A 12,634-nucleotide genomic window follows, 5' to 3' on the forward strand; every position below is an offset into this window, starting at 1 on the left:
TCTGACAAAGATTCCTCCTCCATTCCCACCGTTTGATGAGACGGCAGAAGATTGGAAAACATAAGAACACCACCGACAGCAACATTTCCACGCATTCCATGTTACGGATGCAGAAGTATGTTGTGCACCGTTTTTGTTGTGGATTTCTCCCACCTTTTTATCAGGCATTACAACAGTTGACGGTGTTGCAGGAACCCTCCTCACTGTCATCTGACAATTTATGCTTGTTGTCTTCCTATTATCACTGCCACATGCACATCATGGCCGCTAGGTTGAATTCTACTAATGTAACAAGCAGCCCCATCAGTCTTATCACGCGTGGACTCCAACCCTCCACAGCCTTAGTTGCAAGCACCATTTTGTCACGGCCAGGTCAAAAGAATTGTATGTGGACATCATGGTTCGCGATGTTATAATCCGCTCTGCCCCGGATAAGGGAGTCTGGCAATGGGCCCTGCAATTATAACACCCCTCCCTCACAGGTGTTTTGTCCATTGACCTGTTGTATGAGGTGTCTCATGCTGCTGGCCAGCAGCTGGAAGCGTGGTGTAATGTCGCAGCATTGTCCAGCTGCTTCCACTGCATGTGAGTAGGATGAAATCGTGGCGGTTTAAACCGGTTGATGTGGCTGCTTCCGCACGGAACTTAAAGAGCATACCAGCTGCCGCTCCCTGTTGCCATCAAGTGCAGCTTGCTACTCCCAACCAGACAGATCAGAGTGTCCCCAGCGTTCGCTATCTGTTGTTGTAAGTGTTGAGGGGGAAAAAATAAAAGCACATTGAGGTAGTCTGTTTCTTAACAGCCCAGAATGCAACATCAGAGAACATGGATACGGATGTCCAGGAAGTGTCATCATCAGAACTGGTTGCCAACCAGGATTCCAACAATTTTTTTTTGGGCACTGGTGTGGCAGTTTCCTGGCTTCATCCCCAAACATATTCAGAGCTCGGCTCTCCAGAACTTTCAACGGTAAACAGACACATATGGCGATATGGTAAACAGTAAATCCCCTTGTTTGGCCAATTCAAATCTGATGTTACCTATAGATCAGTGATTCAGCCTATGATCTTTATCATTGTCCATAACGTTGGTTCAGGAACCCTTTGGGTTTGATGCCTTCTGCCAAGGTTCCCTATCAATCATTGGAACCTCTGTACACAGAATTTTACGATATATTTGCAGAGGGCCTAAGGTGTGCCAGAGACTTCCAAGCTCACATAAACTTGAAGCAGTCAGCTCTACCCAGATTTTTCCGTGCTGGGCAGATTCCAACACCCGTAGGATTCAAGGAGGAATTGGACCAGCTTGCACCTCTCAGGGTTGTGGTTCCCATTTCCTCCAATGAATGGGTCACACCCTTTGTCACTATGAAGAAACCATATGGTAAATTGTAATTTTGCAGCAGTTTTAAGTCCATGGCTAACAAATATGCAAGGCGCCACCTCCAGACCAGCTGTTCACGAGCTTAGAAGGGGGCTAATTTTTCTCCAAACTTTATCTTTCCAAAGCATATCACTAGTTACCATAGTGTGAGGAGTCCAATCATGGTTCTTAATTCACCTTTCAGCCTGTATCAATGCTGATGTTGATGTTTGGGTTGGCAAGTGCCCCCACAAATTTTTCAGTGCTATCTGGAACAGGTCATGTCCACTATTTCACTCTGTTTCAACAACCTGGATGACATCATTACTGGATGTGCTACGAGCAACCACCTGCACAATCTCTGGATCCTTTTTGAAAAGCTCTGGGCTGTGGGTCTGTGTCACAATCTACAGAAGTACAAATTTTTCCAACTATCTCTTGAGTATCTGGTCCACACTATATTGTTTCAGGGCATCCAACACCTGGCAAGTCTTTTCAGGGCCATTACAGATCTGCCCGCATCCCTCATCATTGCAAGAACTGCAGGCTTTACTGGGAAAAATTTCCTATTACCACTGGTTCATCCCCAGGGGGTCCAACATTGTACACCCTCTCTGCCTCCTCCTTCAGAAGGGTGCTTCCTGTATCTGGTCTCCAGCGTGTGAAAAGGCATTAACCTTGCTGAATGACCAACTCAGGTCAACACAGTGACTAACTACTATTGATTCCAATGAACCACTGGTTTTGGCTATTGCCACCTTGCAGTACAGTGTGGGGGCAGTCCTCGCCCTTCGGAATGCAGACGACTCTGAGCAGCCACTGACATTTGCATCCAAAACTCTCACTCCAGCACAGGTCGACAACACTCAGGTCGAGGAGGCAGCTTTGGCCACTGTGTATGCAGTCACCAAATTTCATGTTTTCTTGCATGGCAGCAAATTCCAACCCATTATGGATCACAGGCCAATAGTTTTGTTACTCAGTTTGTCCGCCCAGGTCCCAGATAAGATGGCCCACCGATTGCAGTACTGAGCCTTGTTCCTTTTCAAATACCACTATGACAGCTATTTTCCTCAAGTTTGATAGAGAGGAGTTTGTGTGTTTTCATTTGGATATCATATCCCACCACGTGGCAGACAGGTTTCCCGATTCACCTGCCTCATCCAGCGTTGTCTAGTCCTCTGGCCCACACTTCCGATCTGCTTTGACACTACTTTGTCTGGTACCATCATCTCTCAGTCTTAGATGGGGTCATCCTCCTCTCCATGGACAATGCAGCTCCCAGGATGGTTGTTCCTGGGAGTTTGCTGTTACATGAGAGTTACTGGGGTGTTTCCTGGCTGTTTCTTGGCTTGCTGACGTGTGTACTGGCTCAGCATTGATTGGGAGCTGCAGCATTTAGCTGCTGCATGTCCCAAATGTGCTTGTCAACATGCTGCTCCCAACACTTCATTCTCCCCATAGCCTCCAGCAACCCAGCTTTGGGGACGCATCCAAGCGGAATCTGCAGGTCCATTTCTGATTGTGTTTCGGCTGATTGTCATTGACACACTATTGCCTTTTCCATATATGTTTTCTTGCTCTTTGGCCGCTACCAAAGTCATTATGCAGGCTCACTCAAATTTTTTTCTGTGGAAAGTCTCCAAGTTACTCTCGTGTTTGACAACGGACCTCAGTTCCTGGCTCAGGCATTTCATGATTTCTGTAAGTGGTCAGGCATTCGCCATGTTTGCTCCTCTTCCTTTCACTCCCAATGTGATGTGGAGGCCAACTGCATGATTTGCACCCTTAATATAACCAGATGAAAAAATATCTGCAGGACTTTCCCACCAAGGAGATGTTACAGATTTTTCTGACAGACTACTGGATGACTCATACTGGCTCCCGTAGCCCTGTCAAGATTCTCCATGAGTGCCAGCTGTGGACGCTGCTCCACCTACTCCCACCTGCTGTCGTGTTCCGCTGTACTGTTTCCCACCAGGGATGACAGTTTGGACAAGTGGTTTTGGTCAGTGCCCCCACCAGAGCAGCCACAGCCACACCACCGTCTTTGCTGGTGCCCCCATCACTAGATGCCACCTATCCGCTGGTGTTCTAGCCTCCTCTTCTGCTTGCGTCAGTGCCTCTATCTGATAAGTTTGAAACTTCACAGCCTCTGGCAGCAGCTCTGGTGAACCTCCAGTCAGTGGACATGCACCTAGCCGGTTCGATGACTCCTGCACAGCCTCTGTCTGAAGCAGAGTTGCCTCCACTTTCAACTGTCACTGGTCATTGCCAAGGCTCCCTGCTTGGATTGCCCATTGCCCACCTTATCAGCTCTTGCTCCACCAATGGGGCTTTGGGGTGCTTCACATGCCAGCCACTAATGCCCTATTCCCGTGCCCGAGGATTCAGCGACACTCCGCCCCCAAGGGGGGGAAGGTGTGGAGTGACCTGCATAGTTTCCATGGCCACAATCCAGGCACACAGTTGTACAGTGTGCCACAGAAGCCAGAAGACGCTAACATCAGCAGAGACCACCACACTTGGATGCATATGCAGCCTCTCCACAGTGCACTCTCCTGGCCAGCCGAAAGATTATAGAGAGGCGCCCAGGCAGCCTTATTCTCAATCATATGTTGACATTCGACCTACGTTTATGGGACTGGAAGTGCAGCCATTCCACGGCAAGTGTCTTCTTGTATAAGCATTTTAGTCATAATAAAGTGTTGTGTCTTATTATCTGTGTGTTCTTGTAGTCACACAAAATGGGTACAGGATTATGAGCACAAATTCAAACAGAAGTAACACAGGATTAGGTCTAACAACAAATTGGAAAACAGGAATGAGAATAAGCTATTATGAACAGCATAACCATCAATTATCATAACCAAGAAAGATACAAAGCCAACACCAACCATAATAGTAAAAGTACACGTATTGTGTCTCCTAAGAGTAGTCAGGCACATTTTCTCTGGAGTTTCAGAAGATATTTGCAATTTTGGCTTTTCAGTGTGTACAGGGTGCCACATGAAAGGCATACCAATCTTAAAAATAGACATCAATTATCATGTGAAATCCCACTTCCAAAGTTTCAAGAACCAGTATTAAGTGACGAATCTAGAAATATTCTTCTGCCTCCCATGCCACTCCTGTACAGTCTGTGACAAGATTACACACTAATTACAGCATGTACAGAGGCATTTAACAAGTCCTCCTTCCCATGCTCCATAAACGACTGCAATCGGAAGAAAGCCTAACATACTGTACCACGGCTAAGCATCGTGTGCTATGCATTTCCCAGTGGTCTGCATTTGTGCATGTGGACGTCAAAGGCATATAAGTAACTTTGACTGATTAAATTTTGAAGGAAGTAGCAGACAAAAACACAATGTCTAGTAGAAATCCTTGGTAACACCCTAAAAATTGAATTTAATCACAAAAAAAGAAAATATAAAAATTGAGGAAACTAAGCAGGAAAATGGGAGTACAAATATCCAAAAAATGCAAGTGACAGAAAGTGCAATGCAGGATAGGCTAAAGGAGAAATGCAGAGTTGTTGAAACATGTAAAAGTATGGGAAAAGCAGGTATCATGTACACATGAATTAAATAAATCTTAGGAGAAAAGAGAAGCGTATTTACACAAGAGCTCAGAAACCAAGCAAGTGCTTTGCACAGAATGAAAGGTGGAATAAATACACTATCAGATCAAATGTATGTGGACACTTTTATGTAATGCTGAACTGACCACTAGATGTTAGAAAAAATGACATTACACTAGCAGAGAAGGTGATTGACTTATTGTTAAGATGATATTTTTTGATTTTTGACTCAGTCACTTCTCTTTTCTTCTCTTTTTTTTGATGAAATCATAACTGGTTTCAGCCTTCAAAAGCCATCTTCAGATGCTATGGGCGACATCTGATGAACAAGTGTTCACGCACTGTCGACGTACAATCATTTATTCATCAAATGCCACACATAGCATCTGAAGATGGCTTCTGAAGGCCAAAAGCAGTTATGATTGTATAAAAAAAGTGACCAAGTCAAAAATAAAAAATAACACCTTACCACTGTATGTTACAAGAGTCAGACTGCCATTATAATATGAAGTGGGGAGTACTGTGCTGTCTGCACAGAAGCAGTAACAGCAGAATGCATCAGTCGGGAGAGCTCAGTGACTTTGAATGTGGACTAGTCACTGGATATTACCTGAATAACAAATCCATCAAGGCCATCAACTCTTCTAAAGGTACCCAAGTCTCAACTGTTGGTGACAGGATTGTGAAGTAGAAATACGAAGGAACAACCACAGCTAAACCGAGATCAGGCAGACATTGTGTATTGAAGGACAGGGAAAGTCAAGCATTGTGGTGTGAGGGAGGGGGTGAGGGGATGGAGTGGGGGAAAGAATTACATGAAATCGCAGAATAAGACATCAGTCACGACTCCCAAACCGCTACCTGCAGTCTAGATAGCACAACAACAGAGTTGTTTGCTCTTGAGAAAGAATGTGCTACTATTCCTGCACAGACATTCAGAAACATCACTCAAAGTGTCCCCAGCCGAGTTCAAGCTGTCGTAGAGGTGAAGTGCAGATACACCCCATATTAACGTCTCTTAACAGCTGTCAGGATATTTTTGATCAGATAGTGTATATAGAAGGGCTATAAAAAGGAAGTAAACTTTCAGACAATATTATGGAAAGAGAACAGGAAGCAGATGAATACAAGATGGGATGATGATGATGATGATGATGATGATGATGATGATGATGATTGATTGATTGTGGGGCACTCAACTGTGGTTATCAGTGCCCATACAAATTCCCAAATTTTCTCATCCCAATCTCGCCACATTCATGAATGATGATGAAATTATGAGGACAACACAAATACCCAGTCATCTCGAGGCAGGTGAAAATCCCTGACCCCGCCAGGAATCGACCCAGGACCCCGTGCTTGGGAAGGGAGAACATGACCGCGAGACCACGAGCTGCAGACACAAGATGGGAGTCGTGACATTGCGTGGAGAACTAGAGTAGTGGAAGAAAAACAGTGGCAAAACTCAGAGGCAAAACTGTTTCATCAGGTATGCAAGATGTTTGAAAGAAGTGAAATACCCTCAGACTTCAAGGAATCTGTAATAATTCCAGTTCCAAAGAAGCCATGAGCTGACAGGTGAATATTAGCAGAACATAAATTTAATGAGTCAAGGTTACAACAGTGACACAAATTATTTACAGAATAATGTAAGAACTGGTAGAAGCTGATCTTGCAGAAGATAAACCTGTGTGTACAGCATTTGTAGATTTAGAGAAAGCTTTGGGCAATGTTGTCTGAATTACACTCTTTGAAAGGATGATGGTAGGAGGGAAAAATACAGTTTCAATGTTATCCACAAATTGTACAGAGACCAGCCTGCAGCCAAAAATTAAAGGAGATGAAAAGAATGCAGGAATTGAGAAGGGGCACAGAGAGAACTGTAGCCCATTCCCAATGGGCAATCTGTACAATCTGCAAGCAGTAAAGGGAATTTAACAGAAATCTGGAAATGTAAGTAAAGTTAAGGTTGACAAAATTAAAACTCTGGGATTTCGTGTTATGTTTTAATTCTGTCGGAGACAGCACAGGACTTATGTCAGCTGAACAGAACAGATAAGTGTCAAAAAATGAGATGAGTAGATTAACATCAACAAAAGCAAAACAAAGATAATGTAGTGTAATCAAATTAAATTAGGCGATGTGGAACGCATCTCATTTTTTACAAAGAGAAATGAGACACTAAAGATAGTAGATGAGTTCTGCTGTTTGGGCAACAAAACAACTTACGATGGGTAAAATACAGACAACTTTACACACGGACAGTAACAAGAAAAGCAACTGTGAAAATGAGAAATTTGTTAACACTGAATATAAATTTAGTGTTAGGTGGTCTTTTCTGAAAATATTTTTCTAGATCAGGCTGTTCCATCTTGTGTACTAGCCAGCAGCAGCTGGGTGGCTGGAGGCAAATGTGGCCAAGGATGACCGAACAGCTGATGTGTGGGTAATCAGGCAGCCAGTTTGTAGTCTATGTGACCTTACTGCATGGGCCAGGCACACGTGGAAAGGGGTGGCCAAGTGCTTCTCGGATGTGCAGAATGTGTGCAATTGAGTTGCCTGATGGTTAGCATATTCTGGCTGCATCTCTCCGAGGGTACACAGAGAAGCACCCAAGAATGTCGTCTCCCATGCAGCAGTGCTGGAACAGCCTCATCTTGAGTGTAGTACTGTACGGATGTGAAATGTGGACAGTAAACAGTTCAGAAGCTTTTGAAATATAATGCTACAGAAGAATGCTGAAGATTAGATGGCTAGATTGAATAGCTAATGAAAAGGTACTGAATCAAATTGAGAAAAAAATAAATTTGTGGCACAATTTGACTAATAGAAAAGATTGGCTGATATAAAACATCTAAAAATAGTCAATGTGGTAATGGAGGAAAGTGTGTGGGGTAAACATTGCAGAGTGAAAGCAAGGCTTGTCAACAGTAAACAGGTTTAAATGGATCTAGCTGCAGTAGTTGTGCAGAAATAAAGATGCTTGCATATGACAGACTAGTATGAAGAACAGCAGCAAATCTTCAGATTGAAAAGGGCAACTACAAAAAGAAGTAACTGCTTATAATACGATATAACTTCCAGTGCAGTAATCATAGTAAGAGCATGTTTTAGCAATTACATTAAGACAAGCAAACAAAGATCATAACTTTGTAACTTGAGAAAATGTCCACTACATTACAAAGACTTAATAACTAGAAATGTTGTGTATAACACAATGTTATGCACAACTTATTAATGTAAATTTCACAAATGATTAGGTAACTGTTAACAATGCTACTGTAATGCAGCTGTAGCAGTTATATGCATCAATTGATTCAGCACACACACACACACACACACACACACACACACGAGAGAGAGAGAGAGAGAGAGAGAGAGAGAGAGAGAGAGAGAGAGAGAGAGAGAGAGAGAGTGCTTACCAGCTTTTTTTGTGTTGGAATGTTTGCTTTGTATTTTACCCCTTGGCACAGTGGAGGGATCCTGTGATATTTCTTCATCTACAATGGATTGGCTAGAACGTGAGTTATGTTTTACTCCATTTTCTGTTTTTGCCTGTATTTTTTCAGCTGATTTAGAAGCTTTCTTTTTCTTCTTCTGTTGTTGCTGCTGCTGTTGAAGCTCTTTCTTTTTCTCCTGCGCAGCTAGTTCATCTAATTCTGCAAATTAGACAATTGTTATATGCACAGGATATGGATGTGCAAAATCATATAATGTTAAAAATATTTGTTGTAACTGATATTCACTTACAAGGTATGGCTGTAATTTCAGCCCTGCTTTAAATTTTCTCATTTTGAATAAAAAATGTTTTGAAACTACTTTTGGAATTGCACTTTTGTCAGTACAACAGAAATTCATGTTAAATGCATATGAACTAGAAACATTGTCATTTGCGATTTTTTTTAATAAAAGAAAAAAAAATCTGTATCTAGTAACACCACTAGTCTGCAATTTATAATGTATTTTCCAATCCTTAGTTCCGTCATTTAATTCAGTTTGCGATTTTTTTTTTTAAAAAAAATTGGAGATATTTGTTTTACAAACTTTCTAATACATTTTTCTGTTATTTGTAAACATGTACTTTGACTTTTAACTGTTTATTAAATTCAAGACAGTAAATAAAACTTTTTCTGATATCATATTTTCCAATCTGGTTTTACATGTGAGACGCTGAATTAAATAACAGAAAGAAGTGAACTGTTACTGGGAATTCATTACTTGAGCAACAGGAAGTTTCTTGTGCAATAGTAAGTCCCTTGCTTTGTTTAGGTTGCATCTGATACTAAATTACATTCAGATTTTTAACAGTGTTGTTACTTTTACTTTCTGCAAGAGGAATCAATAACAAGTACCAATGTTTAGAATATTAGCTTTAAAAGATATTTTAGTAACAAGAGAGTCCACTATGACTAGATTTGCAGTTGCAAATTGTCCACATCATTTGCAAGTAACCCCCCCCCCCCCCCCCCACACACACACACACTATTGTGAAAGGTAAGTCACAGTGAAATAGATATATTGATAACTGCTGTAAGTGTAAGAAATCAAATGGGCCGACTGAGCAGGAGAAGCACCACTGGACATTTTAATTTCCGCTGTCTATATACTTTTCACAAATAAATTTGTAAAACTTTATCAGCATGACCAGGAAGGATTCAGGATTCACACTCATAGCAGTGGAAGTTCAAAAACACAACAAAATAAATTTTTTTACATGTGAAATGGCATCATTTATTCACTTACTATTGGCTGCATTTGTTGCTATAGGTACACTTTTCTTCATTGTTGTTGTGGTCTTCCGTCCTGAGACTGGTTTGATGCAGCTCTCCATGCTACCCTATCCTGTGCAAACTTCTTCATCTCCCAGTACCTACTGCAACCCACCTCCTCCTGAATCTGCTTAGTGTAATCATCTCTTGGTCTCCCTCTACGATTTTTACCCTCCACGCTGCCCTCCAATGCTAAATTTGTGATCCCTTGATGCCTCAGAACATGTCCTACTAACCGGTCCCTTCTTTTTGTCAAGTTGTGCCACATACTACTCTTCTCCCCAATTCTATTCAATACTTCTTCATTAGTTATGTGATCTACCCATCTAATCTTCAGCAGTCTTCTGTAGCACCACATTTCGAAAGCTTCTATTCTCTTCTTGTCCAAACTATTTATCATCCATGTTTCACTTCCATACATGGCTACACTCCATACAAATACTTTCAGAAACAACTTCCTGACACTTAAATCTATACTTGATGTTAACAAATTTCTCTTCTTCAGAAACGCTTTCCTTGCCATTGCCAGTCTACATTTTATATCCTCTCTACTTCGACCATCATCAGTTATTTTGCTCCCCAAATAGCAAAACTCCTTTACTACTTTAAGTGTCTCATTTCCTAATCTAATTCGCTCAGCATCACCCGACTTAATTCGACTACATTCCATTATCCTCGTTTTGCTTTGTTGATGTTCATCTTATATCCCCCTTTCAAGACACTGTCCATTCCGTTCAACTGCTCTTCCAAGTCATTTGCTGTCTCTGATAGAATTACAATGTCATCGGCGAACCTCAAAGTTTTTATTTCTTCTCCATGGATTTTAATACCTACTCCGAATTTTTCTTTTATTTCCTTTACTGCTTGCTCAACATACAGATTGAATAACATTGGGGAGAGGCTACAACCCTGTCTCACTCCCTCCCCAACCACTGCTTCCCTTTCATGTCCCTCGACTCTTGTAACTGCCATCTGGTTTCTGTACAAATTGTAAATAGCCTTTCGCTCCCTGTATTTTACCCCTGCCACCTTCAGAATTTGAAAGAGAATATTCCAGTCAACATTGTCAAAAGCTTTCTATAAGTCTACAAATGCTAGAAACGTAGGTTTGTCTTTCCTTAATCTTTCTTCTAAGATAAGTCGTAGGGTCAGTATTGCCTCACATGTTCCAACATTTCTATGGAATCCAAACTGATCTTCCCCGAGGTAGCTTCTACCAGTTTTTCCATTCATCTGTAAAGAATTCGCATTAGTATTTTGCAGCTGTTACTTATTAAACTGATAGTTCAGTAATTTTCACATCTGTCAACACCTGTTTTCTTTGGGATTGGAATTATTACGTTCTTCTTGAAGTCTGGGGGTATTTCGCCTGTCTCATACATCTTGCTCACCAGATGGTAGAGTTTTGTCAGGACTGGCTCTCCCAAGGCTGTCAGTAGTTCTAATGGAATGTTATCTACTGCCGGGGCCTTGTTTCGACTCAGGTCTTTCAGTGCTCTGTCAAACTTTTCACGCAGTATCGCATCTCCCATTTCATCTTCATCTACATCCTCTTCCATTTCCATAATATTGCCCTCGTATAGACCCTCTATATACTCCTTCCACCTGTCTGCTTTCCCTTCTTTGCTTAGAACTGGGTTTGCATCTGAGCTCTTGATATTCATATAAGTGGTTCTCTTTTCTCCAAAGGTCTCTTTAATTTTCCTGTAGGCAGTATCTATCTTACCCTAGTGATACATGCTTCTACATCCTTACATTTGTCCTCTAGCCATCACTGCTTAGCCATTCTGCACTTCCTGTCGATCTCATTTTTGAGACGTCTGTATTCCTTTTTGCCTGCTTCATTTACTGCATTTTTATATTTTCTCCTTTCATCACTTAAATTCAATATTTCTTCTGTCACCCAAGGAGTTCTAATAGTGTTTGTCTTTATACCTACTTGATCCTCTGCTGCCTTCACTACTTCATCCTTCAGAGCTACCCATTCTTCTTCTACTGTATTTCTTTGCCCCATTCCTGTCAGTTGTTCCCTTATGCTCTCTTCATAAGTAAGAGAAATTCTTCAATGAATTTTGCAAGTATACAAACCATACTTACAGGTGTATGACACACTACAATTTATTTAATTTATGAAAAAATGAATCACCTGTCACATCTTAAACTTCATATTTAGAAAAACTAAAATTTTATAGTTATTTATCTCAGGTTTTATCAGAGTTTTTGAAAGATTTGGAAAATTCTAGAGTTGCATACACCTGTAAGTATGGATTGTATGCTGTGCAAAATTCATCGAAGAATCTCTCTTACTTATGAAAAAAAGTATACCTATAGCAACAAATGCAGCCAACAGTAAATGAAAAATGATGAAATTTCGCATGTAAAAAAAAATTATTTTGTTATGTTTTTGAACTTCCACTGCTATTAGTGTGAATCCTAAAACCTTCCTGGTCATGCTGACAAAGTTTTATGAATTTATTTGTGAAAGTATAGACAGTGGAAATTAAAATGTCCTGTAGTGCCTCTCCTGTCCGAATCGGCCTGTTTGACGTCCTACCCCTCTTAAGGTCTCATACCTCAACAAAACCAAAACAACTTGTTGGTTTTATCACTTCAGTCTCAGAATATCGATAAGAAAAATTCCTGTTGTATTCAAACAATAAACTCTTCAATTCTATTTGGAATTTTGGGTAGAAACAGAGAAAAGAAAAGAAAAACAAATTATAGTAAGTACAGTACCATCTGCAGTTAATTTTTTTTCCTTAATATCCAGTTCTGAAAAAGCAATGGTATTGCACTGAAAAACTTGTGTTTTGTCATACTTGGTCTGTAATCTCAACAAGACTGGGAGAGGAAAGCTGGTGGAGGTAATTAGTGAGAGTATATCAGGTGGGTGTGGGACCACAGATGGTCAAATACCTGC

At 41.1% G+C, this 12,634-nt stretch overlaps 1 protein-coding gene across 2 annotated transcripts in view; it reads right to left on the bottom strand.

The window, feature by feature from the left end:
* The window catches only part of LOC124612905 (leucine-rich repeat-containing protein 59-like), an 82,873-nt gene that overhangs the window by 7,528 nt on the left and 62,711 nt on the right, over positions 1-12,634 (bottom strand). For both annotated transcript variants that reach the window (XM_047141377.1, XM_047141378.1), the window contains exon 6: positions 8,368-8,604. In XM_047141377.1, coding sequence (XP_046997333.1) covers positions 8,368-8,604 — 237 coding nt within the window. The remainder of the gene's footprint in view (positions 1-8,367; positions 8,605-12,634) is intronic.

Source organism: Schistocerca americana, chromosome 4 (assembly GCF_021461395.2).
Source record: "Schistocerca americana isolate TAMUIC-IGC-003095 chromosome 4, iqSchAmer2.1, whole genome shotgun sequence".
In the NCBI taxonomy this organism is placed as follows: domain Eukaryota; kingdom Metazoa; phylum Arthropoda; class Insecta; order Orthoptera; family Acrididae; genus Schistocerca; species Schistocerca americana.